This window comes from Xylaria bambusicola (assembly GCF_022495145.1).
Source record: "Xylaria bambusicola strain CBS 139988 unplaced genomic scaffold F5B22scaffold_29, whole genome shotgun sequence".
NCBI classification, from domain to species: domain Eukaryota; kingdom Fungi; phylum Ascomycota; class Sordariomycetes; order Xylariales; family Xylariaceae; genus Xylaria; species Xylaria bambusicola.
In genome coordinates this window covers 357,341-370,683 of record NW_025953582.1, presented here as the reverse complement: position 1 = coordinate 370,683, position 13,343 = coordinate 357,341, and the positions used below count along the sequence as shown (strand labels likewise).

General features: G+C 24.9%; 1 protein-coding gene across 1 annotated transcript; it reads left to right on the top strand.

Moving 5' to 3' along the window:
* Positions 1-9,806: 9,806 nt before the first annotated feature.
* On the top strand, positions 9,807-10,560 carry F5B22DRAFT_657008 (uncharacterized protein; the record flags this gene model as incomplete). Its single annotated transcript, XM_047980012.1, has 3 exons — positions 9,807-10,082; positions 10,130-10,444; positions 10,492-10,560. 3 exons carry the CDS (start codon positions 9,807-9,809, stop codon positions 10,558-10,560), a joined length of 660 nt encoding a protein of 219 aa, XP_047829599.1.
* Positions 10,561-13,343: the final 2,783 nt, after the last annotated feature.

Genomic DNA, 13,343 nt, shown 5'->3' with positions numbered 1-13,343 from the left:
AGGTAGGTAGCGGTAGTAGCCAGCCCGCGCGTTCGCCTAGATAACCCCTTAGCTTATAGTGGGGTAGGTAAGGTACTCTCCCCGCTATGTTAATCTTGTTGTTAAAAGAAGTTGCAGTAAATAATAGAATATAGACGTAGTACTTTAATTTATGCTGGTAGATGATTATTACCTATTAGCCCCTTAAGCATGCTTAGTCGGGGGCATATCTATATCTGTGCCAGTGCTAGCACCAGCCCGCAATCCTGTTGCCCCCCTAAAGATCGCCACTTGCTATAGTAGAACCTACCCCTTTTCCCCTGCCACGCTCTTAACAATTTAATCATACAGCCCTACAATCCTATAGCCCAAGGACAGAAGTCTAGTGTAGTGGATGCATGGCGCCTCTGCCGAGCTTTGGGCCGAATCAATGCGAGTTCACGTGACGTGGGCATCGAACTGGCGGCGCGGGGGATTGGGGGATCAGTTGGATTAACCCCGCGACACCTTTATATTCTGTGTATTCTACACTGAGCCAACCCGCCAGGCCAAACTTTTATTAGTTTATAAGGAATTCCTTAAACCCGACTTTTTATAAATGTTTGGACAGTATGAGTACAGCTAACTACGCTATAGACAATTATTAGCATCAACTCCTAAGTTGTACATAAAAACACATAAGCCTTTAATATTAATATTAATAAGTTCCAATTAAAAAGATAATTAATAAGTAATAAAAATAAGCTTATAATAATAAATTAATAATAAATACTTATAAGTTTTCCCTTTATATAAGTTTTATATATATAATTATATAGTTAATCTATTACTTTTATATAGTTTAATGTAATATTATAAACCTATATTAATTTTTATATTTTAATACTTAAGATAAAGAAGTTAATATTATATATTATTTATAACTTTAACTTTAAGCTTTTAATTATAAATCTTAATAATTTATAATTTATATAAAATTTTTAATTTATAAGGCTTTAAGGTTTTAAGGTTAAAATTAAGGTTAAGTATTTATAAAAAAGATAAAATAATATAATTTTTATAATATTAAAGATATCTTTAACATTTACTTTATTAAATAATATATTTAATTAAAGCTATTATATTTTATACTTCCTTAATAAAAAACTATTAATTTATATTAAAATTTAAAATATATATATATAAATTAAATTAATAAACTTCTTTAAATTATATTTATTATTTTTATAAATATATAAATATTATTTAAAGAAAAAAAACCTAATTTTATATAAATATATTTTAATACTTTATATTTTAATTATTTATTTAATTAAATAAACTATATATTATTATTAATTTTATATATTAATATTTTATATAAACCTTATATATTATAATTAATATAATTATAAATTATAATATATTTAATATATTAAATTTATATATATTTTATATCTTTAAAATATAATACCTTTAAAATAAATATATATATAATATTTTATATTTTAATTCTTTATAATATATTATAATTTTTAAAAATAAATTATTATACTTTATTAAAATTAATCCTTATCCTTTAAAATGTTTTTTAATAATAATATTATTTTAAATAGCTATAAAAGCTATATATATAATAAAGTAATAATTTTAACTTTTAAATTATTTATAAAATTAAATATCTTTAATTATAATTTAAGTTTTTTTAATATATATTAAACCTTTATTTAAATATAATAAATATTATTAATTATATATATAGGAATTTAATTATATTTTTAAATCTTTATAAACCTTTAATTTAATTAATTTTAAAATTTTAAATAATTAATTTATTAAATTTTATAAACTTTAAGCAATTTATTATAAAAGTTAATTTATTATATTTTATTAAATATAACTTAATATAAAAGCTTAAATTTTATTTATAATAATAAATAAAATAACTTTACTTTATAAAATATTATTTATTATTAATTATTTAATTTATAATAAATTATTTTATAATATATTTAAAGTTATAAAGTAAAATTATTTAATTATCTTTATAAAGTATTATATTAATATTATAAATAAAAAATATAAATAAATTAATTTATTAATTATTTAATTAAAAGTTAAAATATTTTTAAATATTAAAAGTTTATATAATAAAAGTTATAAAAATAAAACCTTTTAAAGCTAAATTAAAAAGTATAACTTAAATAATATACCTTTATATAATTAAAAAGTATATAATATTATATATATTATTTTAAAACTATAAAGAATAAAAAATAAATTTAAAATTAAAATAATATAATAAATTTTATAAATAAAGAATAATTAAATAAAATAAATTATTATTATTAAAACTTTACACCTTTTAATAAATTTAATAAATATATTATTATTTAAATTTTTAATAAATAAAACTATTATAATTATATTTAATTTTTAATTAATATTATATATAATTATTTAACTTTTAAATATTATTAAAAGTATTTAACTTTATTCTTTATTATTAAAAGCAGTATATTAATATAAATTAAATGCTTAACAACTTAGCAGCTATATTAGTTATACTATATAGAGTAAAAGGCTCGAGGGGCTTAAAGGTACGCTCAATTGGGACTCGGCCCGTCATAGCCGTGCGGGAGCCTTCAAGCTCCCCCTTAAGTTCGAATGTCCTATGTTAACAAGGGCTGAATGACCTCATTTGCCAATGTGGCCAAGAATGCTATTCCACCCAAGTCTTCAGCACAATCCAGTGCGTACGACTTCACCGCGCAGTTCGCGCGCACATTCCGTATGACGCAATCTCTTTGGTCATTAGAGGGCTGAGCGGCAAAAATCTTATAACAACTCTTAAGATAACGGTGGTTTTCAATTATGACTTCACTAGTAACAGCTATAATTATAGTTATAGCGGGATAAAAATTAAGAAAAAAATTTTTTTTTCTTAAATAAATAGTTCAATGCCTTAATAGCTAAACTATAACCTTATACATTATAAATTTTATATATATCTTTTAACATTTTTTATAGTTTGTAGTAATTAGGTTATGCTATTATATTACCATTGTTTATTTATCGTGATTATACGAGTTTGCGAAAGCAGAAACGTCTGCCTTTAATTAGAGTTCATTTACGTTTGAAAACGTGATGATGGCGAGAAAGGGCGTCGTTGACTAGTACTGGCCATACGCTTTCTGTCATTCGATAGACGTTACCGTTACGCTTCGGGGTCCGCGCCGAACCACACGCGATAGCTTCGCACCACTAAATCTCGGAGCAAAGCCCGAACTAGATCTGAACTATCATTCGCCAGCTCACTGATTGTATGGAGCCACTGAAACTGCTGTACGAGACTGAGCAACACACCATTTCTATCATATGCCCGAAGCAATGGAGGATTATCGGTCCCGACACAGCCATCATGTCGCTTGCAGTGATCTGGTCGGAAATCGAGAAGGCGCATATTTTGGGAATGCGATTGCCGGCGACGTGGGTTGATATCAATGTAGAATTGGGTGTTATTTTGTACGGAAAGAGAAGGAAGTGTGCAGGAAACACGAGGGTTTGAATAGAAGAAGCAAGGCACTCGCCTGCCCCGCGCGTTAATGGTAGCGTTCCGTAGAGCTACGCGGGGTAGAACGCAACGCGATCTGGAAATCAATTGCTACACATGACATGCACCCGAAGCCTGACTCACGAACTAGGTTCTGTATCGAAGACGCCCAAGCTTTAACCGATCTTCTTGTTCAGGCTGCTTCCTTCGCCCGCTGCAGCTGGTCAATGTGTGAAAGTCCAGGTTCTTCTTTCAGATGGTTCAGGCCCTGATAAGTAATCATTGTTGAGCGGTGCGAGGTAGCTTGCTGTGAGAGCCACGGCCACTGGACAATAGGCATACGTATGCGCACTTACCCGGGTACCTAACCTACTACTCTGAGTACAGATATCTATAGATGCATATCTGCCACGACTACTTGGTGGTCCATATTGTTTTATTCTCAATATTAGTGCGATACCACTGTACTAATGCGTTATTTGTTGCCGTGGTGTCAAAGTACTGCTACGTACCTATATATGTACGATTACTCTCTCTCCAAGAGAACTCTTGTGTTCTACAAGCCTCCCGTCGCCCTAAATGACTACAGTACAGTATCATTTTGGTATCCAGTCAATTGCGACATATCTATCCTCAGTGGGATGTTTATGCTCTTCCTAATAGGGTTGCCCACTAGTCGACTTGTCCACCCGTATGGGTCAGGATCATCAATAATCCATTCGGTCATTGGGAAGAATTGCTCATCCCTCTTCATAGGTACAGCTCCAGTCGCCTGAGACGCGCCGTCCCGTGTTTTCCAGGTAGTTCAAAAGGTAGTAACTCCTTCACTTGTCTATATCCTCTGTAGAAGTCTATTTAGACTAAAGACCAATATATGTACCTTTCCGTAAGAGTAGCTCTCTATGGGTGCCAGATTCAGTAATCTTTCCATTAGAGACAACATAAATCATATCGGCTTTCCTTGAACGTCTGCTTCCGAAGCCCCCCTCCGAGCAAATCGAACATTTTCTAGTACCGTGCCGTGGAAAAGCTGCTGGGATTGTGGGACAATGCCCATAACCGATCGTAGGCTTGTCAAATACATTAGTACTTAAAAGTATTTCGGGTCCTAAGGTTGTACATAATGCGGAGTGACTCCATACCTCATCTTAATAACTCGTTTAATATCTTGTTCATCGATAGAAATAGAGCCTTCCTAAACATTATATAGCCTTTAAAATAAATTATAATTTACATTTTAAAATATAAAGCACTATATAAATTAATTATACCTTATCTTTATTTAAGCTTATAATTAATAAATATTTATAAAGAAATTATTAATTAAAAAACTATCTTTACTTTAATTAATCTTAAAGTATAATTTTAATATTATATTAAAAAACTAATAACAGTTACCCTTATATAAATATATTATTATATAATCTTAAATGGACTTAAATTTAATTTATTAATTATTAATAAAGCTATTATATTCTTTAAAATTAATTAAGAGGAATTAAATATATTATATTACTATTTAACGGAACTTAAATCCAAAGTAGCCGCCTACCCATATAACCTCCAATCCTGCATAGCCGTAGGCTAATACCTTGCATTCGGTTTAATAGCACTCGGGTCCCCGGGTTAATAACGAAAGAATAAACAGAATAAGCATAAGCGGATTAAAAGAACCCTTAAAACATAGGCTAAAGATGTTAAAAGTACATTGCACTTTATCCTAACAAACGAAAGATAAGCACCGAATACCTCTTCAACTTATATGCCTACTACTTACTCGACCTTTGATCGGTCGCTAATTGTGACAAGGGTCCCCATACAACTTTCCAGGGCGCGGGATGTTGCCCCAGCCTCGAACTCCTCTGCGGCACGTGAAAAGGTGCAGCTTATTTTGGGGTATTCGCGCTAAGCGTTGGACAAAACTTCTGAAATGATCCTCTGTACCTGCATTCAACTTTTAATCATCTGAGTTGCCTATCGCTTTACCGCAACCTGAGTCTTAGAGCGGGGCTGTGTCGCACGTTAAAGGTATTGCTGCGCTACTCTCTACTACTAATCACCACCACTTAGGAGGGCAACCACGCCTAACAGGATTTGGGGAGAAACTGGGCCTGTAAAGGACTCGATCCATAATAAAAGTATTAATATACGATAAAACAATTAACGTATTATTAAAAGTGCTATATTAATTAAGTATAAGCTATTTATATTAAATTTTTAAAAAACATACTTTAAATTATTATATAATAGTAAAATATTTTATTAAATATAATATTTACTTTAAAAATATTTAATTAAAGGAAGACCACTTAAAGTATTATTTATAACATTAAATAAAACGTTTATAATTTAATTATAACCTCTTTAATATAATATAATTTTAAATCACTTTATTAATTTAAAATTTATTTAAATAAAAATATAATAAAATTTATAAATTTAATATTATTATTAATAATAAATTAAATTATAAAATAGAAAACCTTATAAATTAAGGTTAAAAAGGTAATTATTAAACATTTATTTAATATTAAATATATTATATAAAGTAGTTAAAGAAGTTATAATACTTTAAAAAAGGTTATAAAGGAAAATTTAATACTTTTTAAAAGTTTATTTAATATTATTTTACTTATATAATATTTTAATTTTTATATTTAATTAATAAAGTTTAATATTATTAAATTTTAAATAAATTATAATTAAAATTAAATTTATAATTATTACTTTAATATATTTATAAAAATAAATACATTTATATAATATATATATAATATAAAATAATTAAAATAAAAGTAAATATATAATTAAAAAAAGTAGGTTAAAATTATTTTTAATTTAAATATTATTAATAATAAATTAATTTAATAAAAAAAATATATAAAAGTTAAAACTTTAACTACTTTTATTTAAACTTTAATTTATATTATATAAGTTATATAAAGAATATTATTATTAAAAGTAAACTTTAATAAACTTAATACTTTAATAAATATTAATAAGGATATTTAAAACTATATATTATTATAAAAGTAATTAATTTTATAATTAAAAGATTAAGAATAAAATAAATAATATAATAAAATAGGTATAATAATATAAATATATATTTATTATATACTTTAATTTAAAATTAAGATTTAAATATTATAATTAACACTTTAATTAAGGTTAATTAAATTATTAAATTATTAATATAATGTTAGCTATAATACTTTAAAAGTGTTTAATTGGGCTTATTTTATATTATAAAGTTATTTAATATCTTTAAGTACATTAATTACCTTTTCCTCTTTATCTTTCCGTTTTTTAATTATAAATAAATAGTTGGATATTACTTATTATATAACTTATAGGTTTATTAATAATTTATTATATATTAAATAAAGTAATAATAATTAAGTTAATAATTTTATATATTATTTTCCTTTATTATAAACTTCTTTATAGGATAATTTAAAAGAATAATATTTTTAAAAATATAATTATTATTATTATAATATTTTTCATTTATCTTTAATTTATAAAAATTAATATAATATTGCTATTTTAAATATAAGTTTAATAAATAAATAGTTAAGTTATTATTTACTTTTAAATCTTTTTTTTTAACTTAATTATAAAAACCTTAAAGGGTTATACCTTATAGGATTTAAAAAGGTAATTTAATTAAATATTAATTAATAATGCTTTAAATATATTACTTTAATAAATATAAGTATATAAAGTTAATTAAAGTTCATTTATAAAATTCTTTTTAAGTATTAATATATAATATAACTTAACTTTAAAATTCTTAAAATTATTAATATTATATAATTTATTAATATATTATTTAATTTCTTTATTCTTTTAATAAAAAAATTTATAATTCTTAAAGAAGTATTATATATTATTTATAAATATAAATAAGGAAATTTAATTTATTTTAAAAAGATTTATTATAAAGCTTAATAAAGCTATAAGTTTATTTTTAATATTTATAATAATAATAATAGTTTAATATTATATAAAAGATTTTTTAAAGGTATAATGCAGCTTTATTATTAAATTTTAATTTAAGCTTAACCATTTTTATTATCCAATATATATATAAGTAAAAAAGCTTATAATAAAAATATATATTTTATATAATAAACCTTTTATATATATTTCCTTATTAATAATACCTAATTTTCATTTAATGCTTAATATATAATCTCCTTTATAAAATCTAAGCTTTAAAGTATACTATATATATTATTCCATAGGTGGATGATTAATTTAATTATAGGTTATAAAGCTAATAACTATAATGCTTAGCTGCGCCAATTATAATAATGGGAAAACCCTTAAAGGGATAAACTACACTTTATATAACCTAAGAGGCAAATAAAACCGTACGGAAGACAAGTCCCGGAGGTCTAGCATAGCTAGCAACCATGGAAAAAGACATGGGGATTTGGAAATAGGAGTAGCATCAAAGTGAATAATTCACAGTTCTTGTCCTGCTCCTAAAATCAGGGATGTGTCCCCAAGCAAGCAAGAGTTGCTGATTCCCGATACATGAAATGGTCTTAATGGTCTAAATGGTTTAAATGGTATATGATGGAATTTAAATGCTCATCTCTCTGCCTCATGACGCAGGGAGTGGGGAATACGATCTGTGCAGTGCAGTCGGGGTACTTACAACACACGACAAAGTAACTGATTGGTTAGTTCGCATGCAGGCTACCTTTGGATTAGCGGTGTGGTTGCAATGCATATCCTAGTCGCGATCTTTTCCGGTGCGTCGCGTCGAATTCTAGGCATTGCTCAAATCGCCGACCATCTCGGTTCCTTCGTAGTAATGTTCTCAGTTTACAGAAATGACTATCCAGAGGTGGTTGTTGCAGCGCTCATGACCCATTCAGCTAACTGTGCTCATGGTCGAAGAGTACGATCGAGTTCGCGATGCCAGCGGGTCGCATAGCCCCTTTCTGAACCCGGTAGTGTTTTAACCCTTGATGCCGGATAAGGATCGCACCTGGGGTGATCGATAATATAGCAATATGGAGGCAATGGGGAAGTGGGCTAGTCAGGATTATTTGTCCACTACCATGCCGGAAGTTGTCCCCGGAAGGCTACCTCAGCTAATTCAAGACCTTAGGTTGAAGTGCCGCCGCCATTCAAGGGCGAGGCTGCATCTAAGATCCTCGTACATAGCCCATAGGTGCTAGGTTTATACACATCGCTTAGATTAAGCTATCCGTCTCGTGTTAGGGCTAAGGTATTATTAGCAACCGCCCAATTTTTAAGCTCACCGTTATTTTTCAAAATGGGAAAGCAAAACGTGTCTAAAGTACGCACGATACAGTGCCCGCCGGGTCTAGGAACGGTACATCGATGAAGACATGGAGGATAATTAAACTCCTTACAATGCGTTACAGGACAAAAATCAAAATAAGTCACCGGATTCCCGGGCTGGATATTCTTACAATGTAGCGCTATTAAAAATATAAGTTATTAAATATCCTACTATTATTATATCTTAAAATTAATTTTAAAAATTAATAATTTATTTAATTAAACTATTAGGCTTATTTATTAAACCACTTATAACTATAATAATGTTAAATCTATAAAGAAGTTATCTATATATATAATTAAATATCTTACATTATTAATAATTAAATAACTTAAATGGCTATATGTTTAAAAGTATAACATTAATAAAAGTTCCCCACATTATTAAACTAGATAAAGATAATATAATAAAGATAAATAAAACACTAATATAATAGAAGTCCACTGGTTAAGGCATTCACTTTCCTTAATTAATATATACGGTATATTAAAACTAGGTCCTAGGATTATAACATTTATACACATCGATAAATAATATATATTAAATAGATATTTATAACCCAAACAGCTAATCTGTCTTAGATTAGTAGTGCTACAACCAGGATACCTATATCAGCTTTCGTTCTTATTTTTGCTTTAGCCGGGCCTCCTCTACGTTAAAAGCTAAGGACTCATAGCATTATCGATATCATGAGCGCCGGATGGGTCTTTGAAGAGAGGCGCTAGCTGATCCCATCGCAGCTATCTAGGCACCATTGTGATTATCCACTCCAACTGCCTCAGGTGGCTGTTAATCTTAAATATTAATAATGCGTAAGCAGGAATCTAGCCTGTATACGGTTTAATTATCAACGTGTATTATAAGTTTAGGACTGTATATACTTACTGTCTTGCTTCCTCCTATTAACCGGTTGCCTTATTGGTTATTTTTAAATATCCTTTATCTTTTCCCCGGCTTACGATAAATAATATGCCCAATACAAGCCTCGTAGAGCTAAGTATATTGCTTGCTCTATCTACCATTAATGTAACGGCGGTTCTGGTCTTTGCTGCCATAGCAATCTTTGGGCGCAAACTTGGTTCGAACCTGCTCGGCTCACAAGTAACTGCCATCTTATGGATTAGTCGACTCACCATTCAATCTGGTGTCACAGTAACAGCTACCCTGTGTTATTGCGCAGTAATAATTCCTAGGCGCAGCCATGCCATCTTTACCTTTGGTATTATTGTCAACGTTGTTACTGAAGTATGTACATTCAGTTTAACCAGCCATTATTGCTAATCAATGTATAGTGGATAAGACAAGCAGAACTCTTTGGCCCTACTCTAGGTGTCCCTTTGACAAAAATGCGATTCATTCCTGGATTATTAGCACTCTCTTATATAGGATCTCTCGTACCAGACCTATTCCTACTGCTTGGTCAGTGGCCGGAAATCGCATTGATTGTTGTCTGCATCCTACACCGGCTATCGATTGCCACCATCGTACCGACTTACCGTCTATTCTACCAACATACACCTATACCATGGCTTTGGGTGGCTGGAAATATTTTGGGCGCGACCGCCCTGTTTGGTGCTCTAGGACTCAACTCACTCGGCTGTCGGCTTGTAAGTTTATACATGTTTTAATAGCACATTTTGACTGATAATTTTAGTATCTATATGCCGTATCCTCAGCATTTGAAATTGGTTTTGGCATTGCTATTATTCTCGCAAAGTATTAAAACAGCACAATGACAACGCTCTTTAACAGTCGGCCACCCTTGGATAACAACAGAGAAATGCTTTCCGAGTCACAGTTAAAACCGGGATCGCGTTTTAGTGTGGACAGTGAAAGGCCTTCTTCACGTTAGGATTTCTAAAAGGGTTGGTAATCAGTCTCTAAAACGTTCTATAGATACATCCTTGCCTTATATTATTTAAAAGGTAGTGTTTAGCCTTATATACTTTAATAGATTTAATTAATTTATTAAATTTAATAAATTATAAAGTTTTTAATATCTTTATATACCTTATTTCCTTTTTTTATATAATTTTAATATTTTTTATTAATTATTTATTTAATTTAATTCCTTAATTATTAACTTCACTTTATTATAAAACTTATTTATTTAATTATTATTTAAATGTTTATCCTTATATAATAATTAAAGGTTTCTTTAAGCCTTTTATATTAATATTACTTTATTTAAAAAAATATATTAATTTTATAGCTTTAAGGTTTAATTAAATTAAGGTATAATATTATTCCTTTTATATATAAAAAGTAATATATTATTAAAGCTTTACCCTTAAATAAAATAATAGCTTAATTATCCATTTTATATAATTATTAAAAAAAGTATATTAATAAATTTAAGATTAATTAAAAACTATATATATATATTATAATAAAAAGATAGTTTTAAAAATAAAGATTTATATTATAATATATTTAATAAATATACTTTAACTTTATTATTTTAATATATTTTTAAAATATATATATTAATTAAAAGAATATTTAATTATAGGGTTTTAATTATTTAAAAGTTAAATAAATAAATTAATATATTATTAAACTTTATAAAAGTAATATTAATTTAAATAAATGATTAAGTTTTATATAATAAAGAGTTATAATATAAAATCTTTAAAAATTTATTAAATAAAAAATAAATATATAATTTATATTTAACATTTAAGTTATTAATATTAAATTAAACTTTATTAAACTTATTATAATTATTTTTATTAAATATACTTTATATATTATATATATTATTTATATTTAAAAATAATTCTTTTAAATTAATTCTTTAATATATAATTTTAAATAAATATATATTATAAAGCTTTTAATTATATATAATATTAATATTTATAAAAGTTATTATTATTATAAGTGTTAATTATATATTTAAAGCAATAAAGGAGTATAAATAAATTTAAACTTAAAACTTTATTATATAATTTATAATTTATTTAAAAGCCTTTATATAATATTAATTTTTAAATATAAAGGATTTAATTATTTATTATATTTAATAAATTATTTAAAATATTATATTTAAAGGATATTAAAGTAAAAGTGGATAATTAGCTTTAATATAATACTTTTATATTTATATAACTTAATCTTTTAATAATAAATATATATTTAAGTTTAAATTTTTATAATAAAATTAAAGCCTTTTATATTAATATTTATATAAAGAATAATTATATTTATTTTATTATTAAACTTATTAAAGGCTTAATTTATAATAATATATATACCTTTTATTATAAGTTTATTATAGCTTTATATTATAATTAATAATAAAATAAGATTTATTTTATTATTTTATTTTAATATTAAAAAATATTTTAATTAATATAAATTATTAAATTAATAATTAAAACTTAATTATATAATTTATTTTAACTATTATAATATTTATTTAATTAATATTAAACACTATTCTCTTAAGAGTAAATAGGTTATATATATTATTTAAATGGTTTATCTACCTTATTTAAAACTCTTTAACTATATTTTAATTTCTTATAAAATTAAAGAGCTGCTTAATATAAAGCTATTTATCTTTTAAACTTATTAATACTTTAATTATTTAGCTTTATTAAATCTTATTAATGTTTTTAATTTTATTATAACCTTTAATACCTTTTATTTTATTATAATATATTTATTTAATAATACTTTAACTTATTATTAAATAAATTATTAAAGCTTTTAATATAATTATATATATTTATTATAAAATAATACTATTATTATATAGTTATAAATTAAAAAAATATAAAGTAAATAATTATTTCTTTTTATATTATATAATAAATATTAATAAAAGTAATAATTAAAATCTTAAAAATAAAATTTAACTTTAAAATATAATATATATAAATAATTAACTTTACCTTTAAAAATATTATTAATAAGAAATATAATTAATATTAACTTTTTAATAAATTTAAAGAATAAAAAGTTTTTAAATATAAAAAATATTAAAAATTATATTTAAAATATTAAAGTAAAAACTATAAAATTAATAACCTTTTTTTAATTAAAATTAATAATAATAATATAATTATTAATAATAATATAAAATTTTAATTAATAAAATGTTTAATGTTATTAAAGCTATATAAAAGCTTTTTTTTTTTAATTATAAATAATATTATAATTAACCCTTTAAACTTTTAAAATATAAATCTTATCTTTTTATAAGTAATATATTATTAATAAGCTATTAACTTTTAATTTAAGGTAAATAATTACTTAATAGTTTTTAAATATAAATATTTAAAGCAGCTTTATTTTTACTTTTAAATTAAAAGGCTATATTTCCTTTAAAGTTTTTAAATAAAAGAAATATATTTAATTTAATTTTATAATAATAAATTATAATCTAAAGCTATTTTACTTTTATTAAGTAATTTTATTAATATAAAAATAATTAAATATATTAATTATTTTATTTAATTCTTTTTAATAAAACTTATTTTTAAATGTTATAAATTAAAG